Source organism: Numida meleagris, chromosome 5 (assembly GCF_002078875.1).
Source record: "Numida meleagris isolate 19003 breed g44 Domestic line chromosome 5, NumMel1.0, whole genome shotgun sequence".
Classification (NCBI taxonomy): domain Eukaryota; kingdom Metazoa; phylum Chordata; class Aves; order Galliformes; family Numididae; genus Numida; species Numida meleagris.
Genome location: NC_034413.1, coordinates 40,718,349 through 40,745,296, shown reverse-complemented (window position 1 = coordinate 40,745,296; position 26,948 = coordinate 40,718,349). Strand labels below are relative to the sequence as shown.

General features: G+C 37.0%; 1 protein-coding gene across 6 annotated transcripts in view; it reads right to left on the bottom strand.

Annotated features, from left to right (window-relative positions):
* GULP1 (GULP, engulfment adaptor PTB domain containing 1) overlaps positions 1 to 26,948 on the bottom strand; it is a 164,043-nt gene that overhangs the window by 51,704 nt on the left and 85,391 nt on the right. For all 6 annotated transcript variants that reach the window (XM_021400229.1, XM_021400231.1, XM_021400234.1 and 3 more), the window contains exon 3: positions 24,117 to 24,178. In XM_021400229.1, coding sequence (XP_021255904.1) covers positions 24,117 to 24,178 — 62 coding nt within the window. The remainder of the gene's footprint in view (positions 1 to 24,116; positions 24,179 to 26,948) is intronic.

Below are 26,948 nucleotides of genomic sequence, written 5' to 3'. Positions count from 1 at the left end.
AAGATGAGTGAATGTCTGTGTATTTTAATAATAATAGCACTAATCTAAAGAAAAAAAAGGACAAGAAAAAGGTAGATAAGGACAGTTGAGAATCTAAGAGAAATTCTGGCAATACTGGACACCTGTAGGCATGCTTGGCACAACATTAATATATTTTAGACATCATTATAATTACAGTATAATTGCAGTAGGATTTGTGACAAGGTGAGGGAGAGGAATTAGTATGTTATATACATTGCAGGATTCTTACATAAACATAGGAGATAACAGCTGCAAATATGGACAAGGCTCAGCTGAACAGCAAGCAAAGGTCCCTGCTAACCGCAGTGAGTTGGCAATGGCAGGGCATGCTTCAGCTTGCTCCTCTTTGGAGGGTTTGGAAACTTGCAGTTCCAGGGGCATCACCAGTGTAGGGAGACTGGTGCTCCTTGACACACATTTAGGACAGGCCTTGGCTGGGATTGTGCTGAGTGTGCTTCCAGAAGCCGGATAGCTGCCTTACCTGCCCTACCTCTCATTTCTGATAAAGAGAGAGGGGTAGATGTACACAGTCAAGTATGGACAGAAACTACTGAAAGCACATCGAAATGATTGACAACCTCTCCAACATACATATGAATTGAATTTGCTAAAAATATTACAAAAGAAATAACCCAAGACTTGAAGTATACAGAAACATAGAAGCATTTTATCAATATTTATGGAACATGGACCATCTTACAGATGAGCATCTGCTTTGACATTTAAGTATCACCACTGATATTTTTATTGCTCTCAGCGATTTGAACTGGATGCAGATGGAATTAGAGCTTACATTGAACAGACTACTCAGTTTAGGAAAAAATAGCAAAATGCATTTTAACTATAAATAAAAAGGATATTTGTAGCATAGGCATCAATATCACACAGAGATGAAGTGACCATACATGTTATAGGTTACATTGTAGCCGATATATATACACATATATATATTTTTTTTGGAATGTCTGTTAACTGCAGTTCTATTTCATATTCAGCTAAGTTCAAATTTTAGACGTAACTGCTTATATTTGGCCTCCATAAGGTTTCTCTCTCTTTTTTTAGTAAGATACAATAATCAAGAGAAAAACAAATTAAGATCAAACATTCTGAATATTTATATTAATTGGACTTGTTTATTTGAGGGCAAAATATTAACATAATTTTACAACTTTTTTTTAATCTGCTTTGCACATTTTCTACATGGGGCACATCACTGCATTTTGTTTAACATTAAGTCCTAATTCTTATGATATTACTTGTAATAATTAAGTTAAGCAAATGCACATATGTTTGCAAAACTGAGACTTTAGAAGAGGAGCTTAATGGGATGAAGGCCTGTGTGTTTGTGCAATCCCTAACATACCAGATACTCTGTCTCCTCCAGGACTTCTAAAGTAAATAACAAAGAACTAATTCATCATCCTCATAAAACTGGGAGACAGCCATTTCTTTATCACCTTTTCAGCAGCCTTTTCTACCCAGATCTCACACGAACACGCAGAGAGAACTATTAATATGTTATAACAGGAATCCAGCACAGTGTGGCATTAAGAATACAAGTATTCATTGTGGAATAAGTACCACAACAGAATCTTGAAAGCAAAATTGGTAAATACAGGTCTCCCATTGTCAAGATCAGGGTCCTCTAGAAAGCAATACTAAGGCAGAACTATAGAAAGATGGGAACTTGTGAAATCAGCGATTGCTTTCATCACCTCATGTTCCCTCCCACAGTTATGCTCCTACTGCAGAGCCAGCTGACAAGGAGCTTATAGCACAAGATACAACTGTCCTGAAAGTCAAGCTACTCTTACCCTTAGCGCAAACGGTGAGAGGTTAAAGAGAAGATAAGGTAGCAGTTCTCCTTTAGATCATTCAATATTAACACCATGTGCAATTTAATAAGTGCGTTAATTTCTTAAGCATTCATTAACTACATAATACAGATTAAAAATATTTAATTTGGTTATGTAAGTGTCTACTCCCTGCAACTAGTAAGAGCTGTTTCTTGAATTTGGTGTACTCTGTGCATAATAAGCTAATTCAAAGACAAAGGCTTAAGTTGAGTGTGCCATCAGACTCTTGGTAAATATTTCTGTATTACTGAGTTCAGGGCTAACAAGAAGTTTTACCAGAACCATACTAAGTTTCTTTTAGATACTTTAAGAAATTTAAAGCTGATGACAACTAATGCTCTGTATAAACATAAAGCAAATCAGTGCCATTTTATTCCCAAATTACTATTTTCATTGCAGTCTGCCATTCTTCCAAACACATTCCCCACAAAACTGACAAAAGGCTAAGTTTCTAACATGATGCTTATTCTGATCCCACTTGCAGCAATCTATAGTCAGAAATAATTTTTATGATGTCAACAGATCTTATCAAACAGTTTAACAGATCTTTTTCATTTGAAGAATATTAAAGCTTGTCCTTCCCTCATTTATGTTTGCTATTAAGAAAGCGAGCTGTTGAACAGCGATATACAAGACAAACACCTCAGATCAAATTCTAATTTAATACTAGCAGAGGACCAGATGTGCTTGTTCCACATGCTAAGATTTGGTAGATAGCACAGCTGCAGAGAATTACCAGGGTCTCTTTCATCATACTAGAATAAACAGAAGTTCTATTATTGACAGCAACTGGGAGAATAATTCCACCCTGGGATGGCCAGGAGGGCTTTCTTGCACAGCAAATTTTGGAAACAGACCCCTTGTAGGTAATAACTCCTTCTTGTGCAGAACTGAAAAGAAAATTTTATTATGCATTTAACTCAAGCAAGACTTAGAATCATACAATGCTTTGGTCCAATTCCATGGTGAAATTATTAAATATGCTTTCGAAATTGTAAATTGGTTGGAGACATTATGAAAAGAACAGCCATTAATAAGGCCACCTCAGGTTTTTTTTGTGCTATTCATAAGACATGCTCCAGCAATTTGTCATCAGCTTAGGTTTTGGCTACTCATTTCAATGTTTTTCCATACGAATTCTATCCCAGTGCTTTTCTACAGAACTTAAAGGGAAAACAAATCCACGCTCAGGAAAAGTCAGTTTTCCCAGGTCAAAAATATAATTAAATAAAAAAAAAGACTATGTTTTAGGTGCAGTTTTGAATATTTAAAATAGAATTCCACTCTTCCAGTAGAGAGCAGTGCAGGATATTTTAATAATAAAAGAAAAACACAACTGTTTTCTTTTGTCATCCTTTTCAACCTCTAAAACAAAAATCAGTCTTTCAGAGTGACACATTTCTTTATGACCATAAAAAACCTTGAACATGAAAAAACTTCTTTTATACAGATTTAGCTGCACTTATATGAAAAAACGAACTTGCTAAAGAAAATGAAAAAAGCAATGCAAAAATACTGGATATCTGCTGGCAAGATTTGACAAATTATCTTCCTTACAGCACAAGTTGTAGGGATGTTGATTTACTGACAAAACAAAGGCAAATACATACACATTCTGATAGCAGCAGAATGACAGTATACAATAAAAAAAAACAGGATGAAGGAGCAGGGGACCAGTTCCAAATCTACCCAGAAAATGTACAATCAATCACATGTCTAAGCTGTTAATTATGTCCTAAGATACGAAGAGTGTTTGTTCAGCCTTGAATACGCATGTCTTTACTGTCAAACAGAAGCACATAGCATGGACCGCAAAATGCACAACCCTATTTTGACTTACTTCTCTTCCCACTCCTTGCAGTCAAATCCACCACTTGTAACAGATTCTTTGGTTCTCTACAAGGTACAGAGTTTTTGCTAGAGTGCAGAAATGTTTGGATTTCAAACTTCAGGGGAGTTGCACTTCTCTAAAATATATTGAGGCTTGTTCTTCCCTCACTGATATTTGCTGTTTAGAAAGTGAGCTGCTGAGCAGCCATATTCACCTTTGCTGAACACCTTAAAAACAAGTGTCTGTCTCATGTATGACTGCTGCTCAGATGAGAGCAGAAATGAGGCTGACTGCATGAGAGCATGGAGAAATGTGCCCTAGACATCAGTATGTTCACTGAATCACCCCAGCTTGATGCATAACATTAGGCACAAATGGCTTCTCCAACAGAGGAAAAACATTTTTGTCATTTTTTCAGAGGGAGTGCTCTCCAGTGCTATTTGCAAAAAAGAAATGAGTGTGTGATAAATAAATGCTTTTTAATGGAAATTAAACACTACTGGGTATTTCATCCATCAGTATAGACAAACCAAAAGCAAGTGAGAAAACACGGGTGGAAATATTTACAGTAAGAAAAAGACATATTTACAGTAAGAAAAAGATAAAAAGTATATGATAAGCTACTGAAAGGTTGGCAAAAAAGATAGTATTAAAGAAATGGCCATAAAATGATTAGATAACCCTTAACTAAAGAATATTCCACATGCAGTGATGTAGAACATGTTGTGCTTCATTTAAAGCAACCTTTCTGGTTGCTTAAACCAACAAGCTATGCTGGTTTAATTTTCTTCTGTTTGCTGGAAGTGCAATAACTAAGAATCCTCTACTAAATAATGTGTTAGTGATAATCATAGTCTTCAAATCTGATGCAATGATTAACAAATAAAGAATTGAATTTAATCAGTACAGCTTAACAGGCTCTTGAACAATTCAGCTGATGGACCTACAGAACAGAAACACTTGTGCATGTTCCTGCAGAATGCCTCAGCAGGCATGGATGTGGTTCTTAGCAGGAACTCAAGTGGCTGGAGACAGAAATATCCAGAGATACTCTGGTAAAGGCGGCTGAGGAACAAAGGACATACGACAGTCCTAATCTTGACTTCACCCAACTTTAATCAATGGTTAGATGTGATGAGAAGCTACACAGCCATTTTGTAAAAGCAGTCTTTAAACTTGGTCCAAGCTAGGTATATCTAGCTTAGTATAATTTTAAAGGCAAAATAATGAGAATAATTACACGAGGTCACACTCCTCAAGTGCCACTGCATTTTAATCCATAGTCAGGTGGGAAAAACTAAGAAGCACAGAGAATGCAGTAGGAGCATAAGTTGATATTAACCAGCTTGCTTGTACGCAGAAATTCAGGAGAATATAGAAAACTATTTGTAAGAAATCAAAACTTAGACTTTCTCCAGAGAATCAGTGGTAATTCTCTGGGAAAGCTATCCATGAAGAGAGATTTGAAACCAAATCAGATTGCAACACAGTACCAGAGATATTCACTGCATAAAAACATCTAATCCCAAAGGTAAAATAACGTGAAGAAACACAGTAAGCAGCTCCACAAGGAAGATAAAAGCAGGCTGGAACAGAGAAAGAAAGCAGAAAAGGCAAAAAGCTTGCCTTATCAGGACAGTTACTATAGAAAATAACAGCCAAACAAGAAAAACATTTGGTATTTTTCAGTCCATCAGTCTCTACAGAACACTTCAGAAGGGCATCTCAAACTGTACCACGCCCTGCAGAGCTGTCAGGCTGAATGTGAAGATTATCGCAGAGTGGGGGGGCTGTACACTGCAATCCCATGGCACACACCGTTATCAGCCACCCAGCAGCAACCCGAGTCTTAGCCACAGGCAAACTGTGTATAAACACAGCCACACAGCCACAGGCAGTCTTGCTTCCTCCACAAACAACGGGAAGAGGAAAAAGACACTCTGTGGCTCTGTCTTGCAGACCCGTGAGCTGAAAGATTCAATGCTGCTCTGAGAGCCCTGCATTTAGTACCCAGTGGGGGCACACAGACATGGTCATAGGGATATCCCTGATTGGTACTCCAGGTTTGAGCAAAAAAAGAAAAGCGTAAGCTCAAGTAATGGGAAAAGTGCTGAAAGAGGGAGATTTTTAGCATGCAGAAATTATTTCCTCACAGGCCTATTTTACTTTCAATCACAGGTGCACTTTCCATAGCTGCTGATACATAAACAAAATGAAACCTACAAATCAGAGAGAATATTTGGCATGAAAGGGAAAAGTTCAGGGAAGAAAAGGAAGGGGAAGATGGTAGTATGAGTAAATTTATCTCTAGGGAAAAATAATTTCTTATCACATTTTCCTGGTTGCGAGTAGGACATGCATTTTCTTGATAGCACTCCTTCTTTGTATGTTCTACATCTGGTACACGTAAGAATCCCTTGTTTAGAGACTGGAAAAATGGAGATGTAAGTTAAAAAAATAAAAATCTTATATACTATAATGATAAAAATACAAACATTTCCAACATTTAATTCTGACTTGCCTACAAATGACCAATCCAGCTCTGGCTACAGACAATAACATCCTCACCAGATTCTACAATACTCCACCATTACTCTCCTATTAGTTTCTGACCTCTGAGAACTAAAGGAACTGTCAACTGAATCATAGAATCATTTGAGCTAGAAGGGACTGATAAAAGTCTGCTAGTCCAACTCCCCTGCAATGAATGGGGACAACTACAGCTAGATCAGGTGCTCAGAGCCTCGTCCAGCCTGACCTTTAATGTCTCCAGGGATAAGGCATCTACTACATCTCTGGGCAACCTGTTCTTACTGTGAATAACTTTTTCCTTACATCCAGTCTAATTCTTCTCTCTTTTAGTTTGAAAACACTTCTTGCCCTATCACAACCAACCCTGCTAAAGAGCCTGTCTGCTTCTTTTATAGGCCCCCTTCAGATATTGGAAGTCTGCTCTCAGGTCTCCCTGGAGCCTTCTTTTCTCCAGGCTCTCTGAGTCTGTCCTTATAGGAAATTATTTAATTCTTTGAATCATTTTTGGGACCTTCCTCTGGACATGCTCCAACAGCTTGATGTTTCTCCTGTACTGAGGACATCACACGTGGACACAGGACTCCAGATGAGGTCTCACCAGCACAGAGCAGAGCCCCCTCAACCTGCTGACCACACTTCTTCTGATGCATGCAGGGTACGATTGGCATCTGGACTGTGAGGGCACATTGCTGGCTCAAGTCCAGCTTGCCCTCCACTTGTACCCCCAAGTTTGTTTTTTTTGGCAGGGCTGTGCTCCATCCTTACATCACCCAGCTTGTACTGATAGCAGAGGTTGCCACGACCCAGGTGCAAGACCTTGCACTTGGATTTGTTGACCCTCATGAGGTTCAACTGGGCCTGCTGCTCAGCCTGTCCATGTCTCTTTGAATAGCATTCCATCCCTTGTAGGTGTCATCCGCAAATGTGTTGAGGGTGCACTCAATCCCACTGTTAATGTCACTGATGAAGATACTAAAGTGTCAGTACTGACCTCTGAGGGACAGCACTTGTCATCAACCTCCATCCAGACATTGAATCATTGACCACTGACCCTCTGAGTATGACCTTGCAACCAGTTCCTCATCCATCCAGTGGTCTGCCCATCAAATGTATATCTTTCTAATTTATAGAGAAGAATGTTATAGGGGACCATGTCAAAGTAGTTACTGAAGTCCAGATAGATATCAGTGGCTTCTCCCTTGTCTACCGATGCAGTTAGGCCATAATATAAAGACGTTAGGTTGGTCAGACATGACTTGCCCTCAGTGAATCCATGCTAGTTGTCTTGTATCACAGTATCTCTTGATTCCTGTAAAAGTTATCACTACTGAACAGACATTCAGTGAAGGTGATTATTCAAGCGGATTACAACTGTTCACATGGATGCACAGAGAAGGGTACTTGTACACTCACAGGAACCATTTTGTGAGTTCACTATGTATTCAGGCAAAAAGGACTAATTACAAGGCTTGGCATTTCCTTTTAAAACCTGAAATCTCTAATACTCAAGCAGCAAAAATAAAATACTGGTAGAATACCTCTATTGAGAAGATTTGTATTCTCAAGTGGATTGTTGCCAGCACAGAAGTATTAAAACCACCTTTTTTGGTTACTAGAAAACTCCACCTTAACTAAAGAATCCACTTAAAATAATTCATATTCACTCTTTCAAACTTCAAAAGTTCAGCTTTAGAAGTACGTAATAAAAAAGCAGACAGATTTTCAGCTTTGCAAGCCCATAATTAGACAGTAGACTTAGTTCTGCAACCTAGGAATTGGATTTGACTCAAGCATCTTTTTTTTTTTTTTTTTAATGGAAGTAGTAAAGTCAGACTAAGCACTCAATATTTACTGAAATGTTATTGTTTCACCACATCCTAGATAGTTTCAACTACCTTAATGTATGGGTGTCCAACCTTTTGGCTTGCCAGGGCTGCACTGAGTGAAGGGGAATTGTCTTAGGCCACGTATAAAACATGTAATATAGTTAATGTATGTAAGTAACACAATTTCTATTTATGTATATTTACTAAAACAGAAAATAAAGGGGGCAAAAAACCCATAAAATTAGTTGGATATTTGACCTTGTTTTTTGAACATGCATTTTTAACATGAACATGTTAACTTATTTTATTAATTAACACAAGCCCAAGGTTAATAATTAAATAAGAAAACTTGCACGTCTACCTAACGAAAAACACACGTGTCTTCACAGGCATGTACATTTGTCGGTATCTTGAAATGTTACTGCCAGTAATCATTTTGTTTTACATGCCTAGGGGCATAGGCACATGCAGTGTATAATATATGTGAGTTTAGATTTGACTGTATATGGTGGTGTAACAATATAGTGATTTAATTAACAGTAAGATACAACTTCAGCAGTTCCTCTATTCCACTCAGGTGTACTGAAGCAGTACAAACAGGTCTATATTTGCAGATTCCTTTGCAAAGATATCAAATGCACTGCTACAACCCTAAGAATGCAGAGATCACCCTTCCTTTAACTCTGACTTAATCCTTGCAAATGCTAAGCAGCAACACTGGCTAGCCTAGAGGGAACTGTACTGCAGTACGAAAAAATGTTTTCATTGTTACTACTCACATAAAACCGATACCCTACCCAAATTCTAGTTACAGTTCATTTCATCATTCTCATAAAGTTAATAGAGGAGGAACACCTTGCAACACATCCCCTCCCCTNNAAAAAAAAAAAAAAAAACACCACTAAACCCAAAATGCATGAAAACTCATAATCTGGTACAGCGTTACCATTAAAGAAACAGTACACTGAAGATACGAACCTCTGGTGTTCTCACAGCCACTTTCTCAGGTGTAACACCCAGTACAATATGTAAAACTGCTGTCCTCGGTTTTGGTTCTGAGTTGCCCTAAGTATCAATCTGATTGTTTTCATAATGTCACTGTTTCTGTAATTGTAGCATGTTCTGGTACGCTGTCTTGGCATTCTGCAAGCAATCTAGCTTTTTTTCCCCCACAAAATACAGCAAGTTAAAGCTTGAACCTCTTATACTCATGCTCCATCTGTCCTGCTGACTTTGTTACTGTTGCAAGTGTTAAGGCTAATAAAACCTCCCAAGGAATAATGAAAGTTGACCTGATCTGACAAAAAATACTGATCAACAAACAAGACACATTTTGAGGTATTTGGTAACTAAATAAATCCTAGTTCGTAGACTGGTAACAACTATCTGCTTTATAAATAACACAAAGCTTGCTAAAGCATGGAATACTTTTACTCACTACTTCATTAAAAGTGTAAGGCTGCTGAACTAGGGGTGCACCTATGAGCTGTATGAGTAAACAGGTAACAACAACATTCACAAAGCAGTTGTTCCTTCAAAGAGATATTTCTCAGATGATTTCAGTGTTAGGCATGCATTTGGAGAAACACAGGCTCCACATTCTTTCCCTTCAAAACAACATGTATGATAACAAGTAGGAGTTTTCATGTGCCTTTTCAAGGTGAGCTTGTGCAATTCTGAGTGCTCAGCTGGCAATGATTTCTTCTGTCTGGAACTGAGAGACAAAATTGTTAGAGCTGTTGTTCAACATAAATCAACTCCAAAAGATGCGGAAGAAAATGCAACTGATTTTTATGTATGTATGTATAAAATATTAATAAAGACAAACATAAGTATTGAAGCTACTCTCTAGTACTGAAAAATATTATCATCTTACACAAAGCAGAAATAATTCCATACACATTTTCAATGTTGTGAACAAAGTTTATTTTTCTCTAAACTCATTTCTACCTCATTTGTCCTTCACTGAAATGCTAATGCTGAAGTTGCAGTATCATGCTCTCGCCATGGCAACATGCAGTGAAAATATAAACACAGAAACAGGAGTTCCTTGCGGGATAAAACAAAAAAGTTACAGTTAGGAACATAACTCTCATTCAAACACAGTCTTAGTAATAGGAACAAGAAACCATTGTCCAGTAATCTCAGTTCATTGAAGTCCTTTTCCAGCTTTATCTGAAATATGAAGATGCCAATTTTAAGGACACCACAACTTTTCTAATTTAGGATTTGTGATGCTGTGAGCCTTACTGTAACACTGATGACAATGAATGACTCTTATTTTAATTCTTGATTCACTGAAACACTTCGTTGTCAAACGGAGAACAAACAGTACATTAGAAAGTAGCTACTCTGGAGAAAGAATAATGAACATGTGGAGCTGTACTTTAATTTTAGTATACTGGAAGCATAATAGAATTATTTAATGCAACAAAAATTTTGAACATAATCTGAACAATTTGTTTAACTTTTGTTACTGTAGATTATCTGCTCTTGACGTTTTAGTATTATGATTCGAATTTGCGTAACAAATAGTTATGTATACATAAATCCCATGCAGGAGATAATGGACATGACAGGAGAGGCACATGTAACAAGGTATATTGAAGGACAGAAACATGAAGTGAGAAATAGTTTTGGGTAGAGTTTTTTTTGTTGTTGCTTTGGTTTGTTTCCCCCCCACCCTACACAGTAGTTCTGATAGTGGATACTGAGAACCACCATATTTGAAAGAAGAAAGAGCCTAACACTTTCTTAGAAAAACAACTTCAGTGGGTAAAAAGCTAAGTCAGTAGTAAGGTATAATTCATACTCACATGAATAATCTACACAGATATGCTTAAATAAATGCACATAAATTTAAGTGCAGTACTCGTGCAGTATTTTGAGAAGGGGGGGCGGAGGGGGGCAAGAAAAAAAAAAACGTTTTCCAACAAAAAATGTCTTTTTCCTCTCTTCCTAACATCCACTTCCTAAGCCACATCTAGTATGTTAAAAGTTAACCTTATTCAAATGACATCTGTAGCGTCTTCCTGAGTTACTACAGTCGGAACGCCCTCCAGTTTCAGAGAATATTTCACTGAGGTAGCCATGTTAAAATCAGATGAGCTGCACATCTGTGGGAGTTAAAAGAGGGAGAAACTCCTTCAGCAGAGGAAAAACAAAGGCGACAAAGCAGAGTAATAATTTTGACCCCCAAGCTGCATTAAATCTGAAGCTTTAAGAAGACAAATCTTGAAATAAAGCGGGTATCTTATTGGAAAGGAAAAGCAATAGTGAAGATAGCACTAATTTCCTTTTATTAGTTAAACTGTACTGCAATTTTCATTTTTTCCCCACGTGTACCCTGAATGCCTTCTTCTCAGAACTGATTGTTGTTCTACATACCTGTTTCTTAGAAAAGAATCTTCACATGATCTCACATTAAAGCTAGTTAGAAAACCTATGTACTGTGATCACTATTACTTGACACTTGACCTTCAGTAGCTTCGAGAGTATCAGTAATTAACAGTTAAAAAAAAAACAACTAGCTACGATGAGAGCTATTTATTTCAAAATACAGCATTCCCTTTTAAATCTACCATTCCACAGGAATTTGAAACAAATTTGCAGATCTTTGTCTAAATACAGAAAATACTTTTCTTCTCAGCAATATAGATTATAGGGAATAAGACTTTTAATTAGAAAGATTTTAGCAACTGCAGAAATGCTTAACGGTGACTGATTTAACCTGTCAACATGAGGTATGAAATTAATCCACTGTCTTCTTGACCTTGATGTCTGCTAACTTGAAGATTAATCAGTAGATGAGATGAACATCTGAAATGAACTATTCAAAGAAAACATAACTGAGCTGGAAAGTACCTTATAAATTATTGTACAATGGCAATTAATCCAACACTGTAATGTTGGCTGTCATTTTTTTCATAAAAATATTATGTTTTTCAATAAAAGACCTGTCTTCTGGTGACAAAGTTATAAAATTAATCTAGTCAGGATCATTACAGCGATACTTGCATTCTCAGCTAAATCTAAGAAAAGAAAATGGTGCATCTGAAAATACTTTGTATAAGGGTTTAGAGTCATTAAAAATGTTTATGTGGCTATTTTAAAAAGAGTACACTGAGAATACATTCAGTCTTGAGCTCAAGGAACTGATGTAGAATTCAGAATTTGAGATCTGATTTGAGAATAGTGATTTGAGGCAAATTTACAGAGCACCTCCAGTATTACCTCAGTTCCCTCCTTCTCTCCCCACCCCCTGCCCATTTCATGTCTGCATTATTACCTAATTACTCTGAGAAGTAAGCTCATTAAAACTAATCCAAGGTGCTCTGATGCTTCTTTATTCTGAACTTTGATCTGACTGCATCAGGGTAGCACCAAGAGGCTCCACCTCATTATTCTAGAGGCTGCACAAACAACGCAGAGATAGCTCTTAGCTTCAAAGAATTTATGATCCAAGAAAACAGTAATAAATGACAATAACATCTTGGAAATGCTCAGTACAATTTCTGTTAGTACCTCTGAGCACTACTGAGAAAAATCAAGACAAAACATTGCACCATATTCCTCCCTGAGCACATCATTCTAATAGCAAAAACCAATACAAGTAAAAAGCTGTAACTACTACAAAATGAACAGAGTACTCTCAATTTTGAGAGGAGAAAGCACGCAATTGAGGCTCAAGCTTTTCCACCTCCCTCTCCTGGTTACCCATAGGGGTGGAGGGGAAGACTGCAAGCCCCTGAAATACATCAGGGAAGGAGCAAGGAAGATTCATTGACCATGAATCCAAGCAAGACTGCTCATCCTATGTCACTCAGACGTCGGTTAATAAACAACAAAACCAAACACAAAATCAAAGTTCCCATAACTCTACTTGGTTTTAATTTTTTTTTAAACTGATTGGAACACTAAGTATGCACATGCAGTTTTGGCAAATGTTTTTCCATTTTGAGTATGGTTTGCAGTTCCTCAAATCCTCATATACAGCACACTGGATATGGCCTCTAAATTTTGATTTAGCCCACATATTTTGACTTCAATGGATTTTCAGCAGTAATCCTGTATTCTGCAGGAGACATGACTTCCCTGCCACCTAATCTTAGCCAAATGCTCTAATTAGTGTGATTTGCAAGTAACTTTTCTCTCTCTCTCTCTCTCTCTCTCTCTCTCTCTCTCTCTCTCCGATATTCCATTTCAAAAATACAGAAGTGACACAGCAACAATAAGAAATATGCCGTAGGGACATTTTTAGCTCATGATTATGAGTTTATTCCAATAAAATTCTTGGCTCCACATGTATCATTGAGATTTGATGTTTGCCCTCATTTCCCCATTTTTCCTCTTCTTTGAGAGATTACAAAAAAAAAGAAAAACAACTTGTAAAACTACAGGAACTGACTGGATTTTGTTTCCCTTGAAGATTCAGAAAAAAAACCAAAAGTTATCTATCAAAAACTATAAGCAGAAAAAAAGTTTACACCAGTGTAGCCCAACACCTACTCCCTCTTAGCAGCCAATAATTTCTAGTAAAAAATGTAAAACATTTGAACAAACCTTTACAAATTAGTTCACGCAAATGTGATTCTTGGCAGTGACTAGTTCCTCAGGCATGTGGCGGCTAAAGTTCTCGGGTTCCAATTTCAACATGCTTTTTAATATAGGGCAAGATGGGCTTTACTCTTCCTGAATCCAAGGAGGCATTTCTGAGACAAACACTCATTACAGTTCAGGATCCACAACTGACTATTTACATTATTAATCTAATAAAGTCACAGACTACCATTGGACAAGTTGCTAGCTGTATCTTGATGATGAATCCTCATACAGAAGACCAGCGTGTGTTAAGTTCTTTTGTTTTCAGAATGGTAAATAAATTTTACATGCATCTTTGCTGGCTGTTGGACAAATTTCTATAGTCTTATTTTTGTTTTAAAGACATGATTTTACTGACTATGCCTTTACAGATATCCCTGTTCAGAAAGTTGTGCCAATTTTGTGTTTTCCATTATCCAGTTCTATTTATATTTTCCAGTTTATTTTGGGAGAGTTTCCTGATGTTTTTTGTGAGGAGTAGATTTAAGAAGGAACATCTCCACAAATACAGCAAACGCTGAGAAAACAGAAATACACAGCTATGGTGAAAGTAAAAATAGGAGATGAAAAGAGAAGGAGTTAATTCACCTGCAGGCCTGATTCTAATTTAAAGCAAGAACAATCCATAAACAGTTATAGGCCACCTAGCCCACAGGTACAATAATCCAGATGTCTGAACTCTACAACCTATTAGTTCAAGTGTCAGACTGCAACTCACTTGACAGTCCAGAGGCTAGAAAGTCTACTTAAGCAAACCTCTCAATCTCAGAGCTTACAGCTCACATGGGGATATAACTGTGCCAAAAGAATCCCTGGAGGGCATGCTAATAAGGCTAATTGGTAGTTTCAAGCAGACTTAAGGAGAGGCAAGGGAATAAATATCAGTAACAGAGAAAGAACAAAAAAGGAAGCAGAGAGTTATGCATACTTTGCTGACTGTAAGGTCTTTGGCAATTCTGTCCTTTTTCCTTGCATATTGCTGTATCTTTTGTTAGTTTTCTTTGGACAAACCTGAGTGTTGCTCAGTTGTCTTTGTGTCACTCAGTGCCTGTTATCCCTGTGATGTCTGCTCTTTTCTGTGCCGACAAACTCAAGGAACTGAGGATTCCAAGTATCTTTCTATAGTCAAGATCTATAATTAACACTTATTCTTTAGAAAAAGAATAAATAAGACAACAATAATTTGAAGAGTTGTTACAAAGCTTTTATGGAATTTGAGCCTTTGTCTCAACAGTCTAATTGTTCAGCTTTGAGACAGCTAATGGGAAGTGAAGCATTCATGTTTAAAACTTATTTTAAAACTTTTGTTTAATATGCTATCTTTAGAAATAGGCTTTAGATGCCATATAGCATCAATAGTAGATACCATATTATGAAGAACTGCTATTGAAAGAGGGTTGCTATTACTACCATAAAAGAACTTATACTTACCTTCTCTGTAAATCATGTGTACAAATATATTCTTATACTCTCAGAATTTGTTGGATTAACATCACAACAAAGAGCTGTCCTACATTCCAAATTCTTCTACACCAAAATTAATAGATAGAATCATTATTGCAATTATTATTTATGCAACAAAAACAGTCTCAAGAATGTTGGTTTTGCACTTGGGTCAAGGCAATCCCAGGTATGAGTACAAACTGGGAGAAGAACTCATTAAGAGTAGCCCTGTAGAGAAGGACTTGGAGGTCCTGGTGGATGAAAAACTGGTCATGAGCCAGCAGTGTGCTGTTCCAAACTAGAAGACCAACAGTATCCTGCGCTGCATCAGAAGAGGGGTGATCAGCAGGGATAGGGAGGCGATTGTCCCTCCTCTACTCCGCCCTTGTGAGGCCTCATCTATAGTACCGTGTCCTGTACTGAGGCCCCCAGTACAGGAAAGTTGAAGAGCTGTTGGTGTGGGTCCAGAGGATGGTCACAAAGATGATCAGAGGACTGAAGCACCTCTTCTATGAAGAGAGGTTGAGGCAGTTGGGCTTGTTTAGCTTGGAGAAGAGAATGCTCTGAGGAGATCTCATCACGGCCTTCCAGTACTTGCAGGGAGCTTACAAGCCGCTGGGAGGCAGACTTTTTACATGGCTGATAGTGATAAGGAGGAATGGCTTTAAACCAAGAGTGGAGATTTAGATTATATCTCAGGAAGAATTTTTTTTTTTACTCAGAGGGTGGTGAGGAGGTGCAACAGATTGTCCAGAGAAGTTGCCACATCTCTGGAGGCATTCAAGGCCAGGTTGGATGGGGTCCTGGGCAGCCTGATCTAGCGGTTGGCAACCCTGTCCATGGCAGAGGGGTTGGATCTAGATGATCTTTAAGGTCTCCTCCAGCCTAAGCCACTCTAGGATTCTATGATCTGATGTACCTAGAACTGGTGGGCCTCAGATACTATAGCACTGACGACCACTGTACTGTTAGTCACACCAACTGCACAAGTCTTCCTAGCTGTAGACCACACTAAGTAGATCAATTCTATGTCATCTCCTGCTGCAAGTTTTCCAGCTTTCCCAAAATAGCCAACATATCTAGGAGATCAAACCAGTTTAAGGCTATGAAAAGCCTCAAGCCAGAAAGAAGTTTCCCATATATTAACAGTCCTTCGCAACCATACAAATTCTAGGAGTTCCACGCTTCAGCAGCTCTGCGCCTCAAGATGAAATAAAGCAACAATAACTCATTATTTAAGAAAACAAAACATATATTGCATGTAGGCCTAACAAGACAGTTAGGAAAATGGATAAGAGAATACAGTGAGAAGCTTAAAGGGTAGCACTTGTTCAACCAAAACTTGACAGGGCTGGTGTGTGTGTGCGCACACTTGTGGAAGAGTAAGAGCCACAAGCTGCAGCAAAAGAAATTACAACTGGACATGAATAAGACAAGTTTGACAGTGACAATGATTAAGTACTGGTACAGGTTGCCCAGAGGTTTTACATCTCTGCCCTTGCAGGAGTTTAAAGCTCAGCTGTATAAAGCTCTGTAGTGCCCCACAGATTTGGAAGTTAGGCCTTTTGTGGTTTTTTTTTCCATCATGTGATGGATCTCCAGCAGTCCCTTCCAGCCCAATTTGTACATTTCAATGCCAAAACAAATCCTAACACAAATGTTACTGTAGCTAAAAGACAACCTGGTAACATTAAAGGAAAGAGGCATTCAATCTTACTAAAATTATGCTTCAGCATCCAAAAATGAACTACATCTCTTGCATTTTTAGATCCAGATTAGTTTTTAATATATATCTACAGTACAAAATAAGTGATCCTTGGACCTCTTAAAAGAATGTATCTAAAGCTGTGGCTATTTTTTTCCCCAAAAACATAGTTTTTCTGACAAGAGCATCAAAACTTATACTGTTTGTAATGTCAGAAAGAGAAGACAAGACTGTAACACTAAGCAGCTAGAGTGCTAAACAGAATGGGCATAAGGCAATATAAGGCGTATAAAAAAGCAAATCTGCTCCCAGTTGTCCAGAAAAGAACTCCAAAACTGTGGTAGGTTACTGGCCAGTTTCAATTTCAATTGCTTCACTATAGAAAACTTTGAATACGCTATCCAATACATAAGTGAGAAAGTGTCTTAAAACACCTCTCAGCCCCTATGTTGGATATGCTACTATTAATTAGCGTGATCTACTTTTTATCTTCTTGCCACAAAATTATAGCTTCCATGTCTGATTTGCATTGGAAATCTGTTTCATACTTATAAGTGAAGTACGTCATACAGTACTTAGACATTTTAAGTGAACTGGGTCTTGAAGTGAAAAGGAAGAGATCAAAAGATTGTAAGCAGAACCTGAGAAAGGATGAGAGCTCTGGAATCTTAGTATTCAGAAACACCAATATTTTTTATCTCACTCCTGCAATTAAAATAACTGAGAATTTTTTTTTTACTACCAAACATATGAGACTAAATTACATGCTCTACTGATAGTTTTATCTTAGACAGGAAAATAAATTATATGTTATTTTAAATAGTTCTATAAAATTTCTGTAATCGCCAAAACCCTGTTTTTTCTTAGCCCTGAAAAGTCAGATGGAACTCTCCGACCAGGTCTGGCTGCAGGATAGGTGCAGCAAATGTGCAATGTTCTGGTGTAACAGCCCTGTTACTGTGCTATCTAGCCATTAACCCAACAGAGCTGAAAGGACACAACCAAAAAGGGTATCAAGCTCGTACACTGCTTTAGTTCACTTCGGCTTAAAATTAGCTGTAGTATTTGTAAATCACGAGTTAGGAATTAGGTAAAGCACTTTTATGAATCCTGTCCCTACCTTCAGTACAAATATGTATTAATTTTCTTATTCATTTGTTCCACCATAGCATTAGCACTATAATTTTACTGCAGTATCAAAACACTTCAAATCCTCTCACTTCCAGTCCAACAGTGTTTACCAGCTTAGCAAATTTTAATTTAATAACTAATAATATTCTCTCTCATCTATATGCCTTAACTGATATACTTCCATCATTTATGCATAACATTGGGGGTTTCAATAAAACCTAAAACTCTCTCTAAAAGCTGCACACAGAAATGGACTTTAAGAAAGAAAAAATGAAACTGCTCATAGACTTATAAACTTCATTCATCCCTAGAAGCAAGACATCTTCTGGAGAAGAATGATCTGCAGAGCCTGAGGCTGTGTAGCTGGTATTTCACATGTAACTAAGAGGGACAGGCACTTGGAAAGAGGCCATAGACATGTCAAAAGCGCAGAACAGCTCTTCTAATTTTTTTTCCTAAATTCCTCAGCCAGTACTTAGTTATACAAGATACTGGCACCCTAATTGTAAAGGCCAAGTTTTTCAAAGCTGTCAGACAAACAGAAGTGGATGCAAAAGACAAATCCCTATGTGCAGATACACAGACACCATACGGCACATGCCAGCTAATTCCCGCAAATGGCCTTGACATGCTTACATGTGCTGGGCATTGAGAGCTACTCAAGCATTCACAGCATGCATTCATGCAGCTTTGAACCTCTGTGCATTCATATGCAGAGAGAAGTCGACAATTGTCTGCAAATACCATTCAACTTCCATTATGGTATAGAGATACTCTATTGAGGTAAGGTCTGTTTCTGCACACTGTTCTGCACAAAGACTAGACTAAGGCTCAGGAGATGCAGACCTAATTCTCGCTCCTTTACAAACTGGCAGTATAACCTCAGGCAAGGCATACCACAGAATTCCAAAAGCCCTCTATCCTACAGAGCCTTCTGAGGATCTCAACGACTGTGAAGGTTTTATGGAAGCTAAAATGTTCCGTTTTCACATAGACTAAAACCAGCAACTGGAACTACTCAATGCTCGGCAAATACAGGCAGCTCTCATCATGAAGATACCTACAGGAGATGTTTGTTGCTGCTGGAAGTTTACATACAATCCTCCTGCCTCACAGACTTTTCTGTAGCGTATTTGTGGATACAACATTACTCTCCTACCATTCTCCTAAGTATGTAAACTTCTAAGCAAAATGGAACAGATTCCTTTTCCCAAGGCAGAGAAGTCTTCTGAGGGTATCCCTTTCAGTCTTTAGATGTTTTATTTACATGTTTACTCCATCCCTGGAACAATAAGCCCTAAGTTCAATGACTAGAGTGTATCAGAAATAACTAAGTAATTTAGATTTGCATTCACTTGTAAAATTATAATTTCCTGTTTTCATACTTCATTTGAATATTTTCATAACACCCATTATTCTTGTGGTTAAACACATTTATTATGATTACATCCAAGGCATTTTGAGACTAGGGAAAGTTGACTTAAATTCACTTATTAATTATAATAACTTCAATGCAGGAAAGGAATTATTTCCTATAATGCCCTCTTATATTTCATTAGTTTCTAATTTGCAACACTTTCCTGTTCTATTTGCTATATGTAATTTCACCATATAAATTTAAGTAGACTTTTAATAGCATACCTTGTATCTCTGTTTACTTGGAAAAAATCTATATACAATTTTCACTTTGATATTCTTTCATAATTATTGTTACTGGCACATGATCATTCCGCAATATGCTTGCTGAGGGAAAAAGGAGAATTTTCTAGTATAGCTACATTGCATGGTAGCAGGAGCGCAGTTTATGTCATGACAATATGCTTTTGATGACAGAGTACACGAATGATACAGATATTTAAAGGCACAACACCAAGAGCCCTGCCTGGTACTGTACTGAACTACAGCAGCATATTTTAAGAACAGTGTATTTTTTATCTAAAATTCTTATTCCAGAAAAGTATTATCTGCTATTTCTGAATGATAAAGCTTGAGGAAATTAGTAATTAGGTATTACATTCTGTTTACCATTCTACAATAAAGAACAATAGTGCTAGGTACTGCCAAATAGAGCGATATAACCAATGAGCTGTTTATGTTACAGTTGCAATATAGATCCAAGATACATATTCAACAATTGGAAGATCATTCGTGAAACTGCACAGCAATTCACTATTAACTGCCATAAAAAAACCCTACAAGAATATTACGTAAGGTTACCAGCCTTTTTTGGAATTAAGTTTTGCTCTTCAAAGTCTCAGATTTCAACTTCACCAAGAATCATATGGATATCTGTCACCAGACAAACTCAGCCCAAATAACACTCCTTGACACCAATGTAACATTAAGAAGCAGGCATTCTTTATTATGGTGCCCATGCACAGGGGATTGCTCCACCCAACAGGCACACAGCAGAACAAAGGTACATCTCTTACATACATATGGGTAAACTATGTCTATGTGTTTGGAGAGAGGTCTGCAGTGGCCATAAGATCTCAAACCCACACTGGTTTGGTTAGTTAGTGATGGGGCTAACCTCCTTTCCAGGAGGCTACATAGATATGCTAATTTTCAAGATGCTACTAGAATACAAGATTAGCCATACCAATGTCATATCCATAACAATATATGAAGTTTTAAAATAAAATAAGCCTCAAGTAAGCACTAAGAGAACAGCTGCCTAGGTACTAGGAAGCCATCTCATCTCTTGGTAAAATGAACTCCAAAGGGTTTAGTGTGCTGTGTTGTAACACAAAATAGCAGCTTTTCAGGTTTTGTGTAAGGTCAAAGCTATTGGTTCTGTAGGCTGCTAGGAGCCAACATAAACACTAGACTTACAAAGCAGAACCTGTAATCTGCAAAATGGAAAGATGTACACATAGAAATTTGATACAAACCAAAAAAGCGAAGTGACCATAAGGGGAATCTTGGAAGAATATATGTAATTTACTACAAAGAGATATAGTAAAATTCTTGCTGTGTAGAGCAGTGGCTTAGCAGAAACACGTCCCTCAGGGCGGTATCAGTTACTTGATGACAAGTCAGTCCATTTTTTAAGGTTGCAGTCAGGTTCTATTATGAAGCCTCACTTTGATAACACTTTTGTTTTTGAGAAAAAAATTGGCCAAAAATCAAGAGAATTAACCCAAAGGCAAAAGAGAGTTGTTTTTTTTTTTCTTAAACTCCACCGTACAGAAAACAATACAAACATCTGTTCTTTCTTAGGAGCATTACAAAAAAATTAAATGAGAAATTTTAGTTTGACTAAACTTACACATCTCGGTAACATAAATAGCTTTTATTAGGTGAAAACTCCCGTGCTGTTGCACCTGAGTCCTATATCTCCATATTTTACAATGGGGCCATTACTACCAAGATTATAAATGAACTTTTTGAAAAATAAAAAAAAGTTGTGTAACCAAAATGCTTTCAGTCAGAGTGTTATATTAAAGAAAAATAGGAGTTCACAAAGCAACGGATAGCAAAATTCTCACTTCAGCAGGCCCACATTACACCTCCATGCTGAAATATAATCCGCTTAAACTCCCCTCATCAAATCTAAACACTCAAAATCCCTTATCAATTAACGCCACATACAAACCACCCTAGAAAGCAGGACACTTCTGTATAACAAACGCCATGGGAAGGTGGGTATGCTTGAAAAGATAGCAAGATTCAGAACTCTTTTCTGTTTAAGGGTGTTTCTTATGGAACTTGTGGGTCCTAGATTTTATTTGCAGAAGAAACAACCCTGCTTGAAGAGGATTATTGTCATATATCATCCTGAGGATACATGTCCTTAGAGATACCAAACATTACTAAACTAAGGAGTCCTCTCCAGTTTTTACAAAAGAGGCCAATTCTGTACTATTGCAGGTGGCTTTTAATGTTCACTTGCCATAATTAGAATTGTTCTTCTTAACTCACCAGTTAACACATGGACTGCATTAAGATCTCCCGAATTCTTAGGAGAATGTCTAAGGAATCTAGTAAAGAAACAAAACCCCATCTTTTATAGATTTTCTTTTTAAATAATTTTTTTCCGATAATCTCAGGAGATTAGCATCAGCTTTTTGTACCTAATAAAGAACAGAAAACATGATTTTTTCCTCCGAAGTAATTTGCATTCAAGAAATGATACTGCAGAACAAAGCCCACTTGCCCACGGAAAAAAGAACACCTCTGCTATTGCTTTCCATCAAATAAATTTGATTTTCTGAACATGTCATCTTCATTATTCTTCACTTACATAATTACCTTTTGAAAGAAGTCAGATGGAAAAGCAGTGTCATTTCTTCTCAGTGAAAAAAATGCTGTATTGATACATCGTTACAAAAAATGGAAGGGGAAAAATAACGATGAGCATTTGAAAAAACAACACAAAACGAACAAAAACCTACAACTACCAGTCTTTAATTTTGCTTCATAGATGCTTCCTGAGTTTTTAATCATTATTTCATGATCTAGTTACAAGGTATGCAATCAGTTGGATTTATTAGCTAAAAATCATGATGTTACAGAACTCAAATGACATATTAATATAAACATCATATTCTCTTAAACAAAAAGATGTTGCAAAACTTGACAAAAAAAAACGCTGCTTGAGAATTGAGGTGAAAACATCATTTAAAGCAAATTAAAAGTCACCTTTAAAAAAAAAGAATACAGTGTAGTATATTAGAGCTCCTTGTGAGCATTCTGACAGAGCTCCTAGGCAACAGCACAGGAGTCCCCATGAAGTCTGAACCAACAGAGAACCAACATTGAACCCAGAAGACACTGGGGCCCTTTTTAACCTGATTACAGTGGACTTCAGTTGAAAGGGAATTTCCCATACCTTTTCCTCTGCCTAGGCAGTTATTGACACTGTTTTCTATAATTAGCATCACTCCATCACTATCATCTTTATTCTAAATTTTTCTTCTGCATACTTGTAATGACTCCTATTTATAACACATGCTCTTAAGAAGGACAACGAGACAAAGAAGGTGAGGGAGATCTCTTTTTTTCCTCCTAAAAAAATACTACAAAAGAACCAACATTCTTCAATGCATTAATAGAATTCACAGTTTCGACTTGCTCTTAAAACAGATGGTGCTCTAACCTTGGCATGAATTCCTTGCTCTCAAAAAGTGTGACATAAAAGCCAAGCTAACTGGCAAGGCTATCCAGTTAAGTGGTGATACATCTGGAAATACACTCTTTGGTCAAAAACTCATGTTGAGAGCACGCAGAATAAAAACCATGTTCACCTGGCAACTACCAGAATGAGATTCAAATTTCCACTACATATGTTTGCTTACTGTGTGGCAATGTTAAGCAAAAGAAAATTGCATATACGACAGTGGGGAATACCAGTATAGGAAACTGAGTTCTGGTCTGTGAGGTTGTTTTCAATTTTATGTTAAAAAAATAATTAAAAAACCCCTAACAATTATGGGATAATTGATAATAGAGAACTTTATCCAGACCAGAACACAGTGCAATCCCACTGAAATATATTCCCAGTAAAATGACAAGTAATAACTCACTTTGCCCTAGTTACACTGGATACCATATATTCCCATCTCCTTTTAGCAGACCAATTTTTTAAATTATTTTGGAAAAATGCATTTCCTGTGAACAGATATCATTAGGCTAATTAAAATACCATTACAGAACTTCATTGTAGCTGATATAAAAGAACATTAGAATAAGACTTCTGATTTTACTGTGCAAAAATCACATTATTATTCTACCATATTCTCAGAGCATTTGACATTTCAATGTATCCAGCAGATAGGATTGTTACTCACTGTCTTTGCTATTGTTCAAAAGAATCTTGCGTTATTAATCTTAATTTTTACACACTGTAAACATGCAGCCTGATATTAAATTCCTTTGCAGTCAAAATTTCCATCCATTTGGCATCCATTAAAAGGAAACAGAGGATCAAGCAGAAGAGAAACACCAGTTTTCTTTCTACAAATTCATCAAATAGTTCAGACAGAAAGAGAATCATCTGGCCATTATTTAAGAAATAGAAAAATCTAATCTGCAAAATAGACATTTACTTAGTAAGTTTTTCCTTGCTATTTGGCTACTCCATATCTCCACAGTTTTTACATGAAAAGCAAGATAGAATGCACTGTACTCTAAAGGTAAGAAGAGAAAATAATTTCATATATTCTTACCTTTGCATTATAGGGAATATAATGCTTTGATAAGGCTTCAGGAGTGTGCATCCATGTTTTGTCTACAGAAAAGCAAAATAAAAGAAGCACTGAATATATTATTCAATTATTAATTAACCTATAATAATATCTATCTGGAAAGCATCAACAATACTAATTATGCTCAGATAAGTATCTGTCTGAAGTAGTTACTAGGGCTAGATGAAAATAGTATATTTTTTTTCAGCTTCCCATTTACAAGAAAGAACCTCATTACTTCTCTTGGGTAAATTTCTCGTTTTAATTGACTTGATTTACCATGAGCATTCAAACTCCTCCCCTTCAATTTACTGCTCTAAGGAAGTTTGCTGCTTCTGCTTCTCAACATCAATATTCCCTGCATCTTTTTATTTAAAGCACTAACCACATCTTGCACTTCTAATGATGTTTTTGTGTGTTGTTCTGTTGGGTTTTCTTTTGACAGATTACCAACACGTTAAAGGGACTAAGGAAACTATTTTTGAAAACTGTGTCATAGTGAAAATTAATAGAAACGAAGCCTTAATGTTTCTATAAGAAAACAGAAGCAGTCAGCTGGTTGTAACTAATTCAGAAGTTTAGATCTTATTCAACCTTTCATTATACACCCTAAAAAAAAATATTTTTCTTTTGATATTTTTGCATTTCAGAACTGTGCTGTTGTCTTACTTTCCCCACTGCATATATAATATGGTGACATCAAGAGTTTATCATTTGCGAAATACGTTTTCCTTCCTTTTAATTTAGAATATTCTAAATAATTTAGGATGGAATTATTAACATTAGAAAAAATGTTTTATCGGAAATCTAGAAATATTTTTTCCCCATTTGAAATAAATTAAGGAAAAACGTGTAAATTCCAAACAAATGAACTGTATTACCAACTACAAGAGAAAATCTATATCATTGAGTAGTATTTTACATGCCACACATCTGATATTGAGTAGTATTTCTAACATGACACAACTCCTGTTTTAACTAGCATGAATTCAAGTCACAGATCTGGAACTTCATTAAGTAACAGGATAACAGCTTAAAGCAAAACTTTTCCCTTGAATATTCACAAACAATTCCCTTTGCTTTAACATGAGCTGGAGTTACAGCAATTACTTCTTTATTAGCTATGCATAAGAACAGTAAAATACAGTCTAATTCAAACTGATTAGGAGCAAAAGCTGTGACATTAACTGACACTGAAACAACTGATTTTTTTTTTTTTATATAAGGAAGCAAAAAGACCATTTAACAAGATATTCACCACTGTCACAGGATCAAAACCGCAAAGCTGAAGGAAATTTTTTTCTTTAAGCCAATTGCCTTCTAGATGAGAGTGGGTTCAGATGTGTTACTGAAGAGTGATATCATCACTTCTTAATTAAGCAAGCAGGATTTGTCCACTCAGAGGCATGCAGAAGTATGGCTATGCACTGCAGCAACTGCAATTCCTTTCAAGCACACCTTGTGACTGCAGTGCTGGAACCAAGTACCTGCTGATTTCCCAGGATACTTTAAGAACTGAAGCCTCATCTCCATTTTGAGTACAACACCAAAAGCCAACATTATCCACAAGTGAGAAAGGAACAAAGTTGATGTGAAAAAGGAATGTGAGAATATAGCCTAACAGCCCAAAGCTAACCATGAGCACTACATGCCAGGTTTGTGCACTGATGAAAGCTGGGGAGCAGGCTGCTGACAGGCCTCCGCCAGAAGCCCCTAGGCAAAGAGAAGCTGCGCCACCTATGACAGGCCCGCCCTGTGCCTCATACTGCTTACCATAGCATAGTGGAGACCTGCCCAGTGCAAAGTTAAGCTCTCAAATATGCATTCACACAGCTAACGTCAATGTTTTATTTACCTGTTTCTTCCACATCAGCTGCTCACTAGCTTCGGCAGAGTACTGACGTATTTACTAATTTGTGAAGAAAAATGTAGAAAAATATACTCCAAAATAAAATATTGAATCTCTTAAACAACAAAACCAAACCTCCTGGTCATTACAGAATCTACTACGAGCACAAACAAGCAATAGTGCTGTGGCTTCAAAAGACTAAATTGACTAAGTGTGAACCAGGAAAACTAATTACTCTTTGAAAAATGTCTCCTCCTCCCTTCTTCTCATCCCACGAAATACAAGCTCAAATCTGAAAAATGACATTATTTAGTTTAGGAGCCAAGCTGGAAATACTAGTTTCAATTAAGTTGCTGGTAGTCTTTCCATTATTACTTTTCCTGAAATGTTTGTCAAGTTATCCACCTGTGTACTTTACAGACTGGAGCAAGGGATAGCGCTGCTAGGAAACTTTCCATTACCGTGGGCACACTTATTTAAAGAGAAGTACAGGCAGGTTCTCTCAGCTCAAAAGGAAATCAGTAACTTTGCTGGGTACCAAAAAGCTGCCAAGATTTTATGAGACTCATGGCATTGCTGAACAGAAGCCAGCAAGTCACATTTCCAACACCCACATGCAGACCTGCAGACAGTGAGACACAGACACTATGTATTCTATGGATGCTGGACGTCTGTTTCCTAGGGGCAGGCAACAGTTACAGGCTAGTGAGATTTTTGAAAGAACTTTGACATCAAACAGAATCTATGTGAGGCAAAATTCACAATGACAAAAAAGATATATAAGAGCAGATGTTACAAAGGTTTGTTAAGAGCATTTCCCTCTGAGTTGTAAGCTCATGCCTCTATCTTATGCCTCTATCTTTCAGCATGTTTGAAATACTAAGTTTGATTTCTCATAGCAATTGCAAAATACCAAGTTTCAGGCATTTTGCAACCGATTGACAAGAAAACTACAAAAAAAGAAA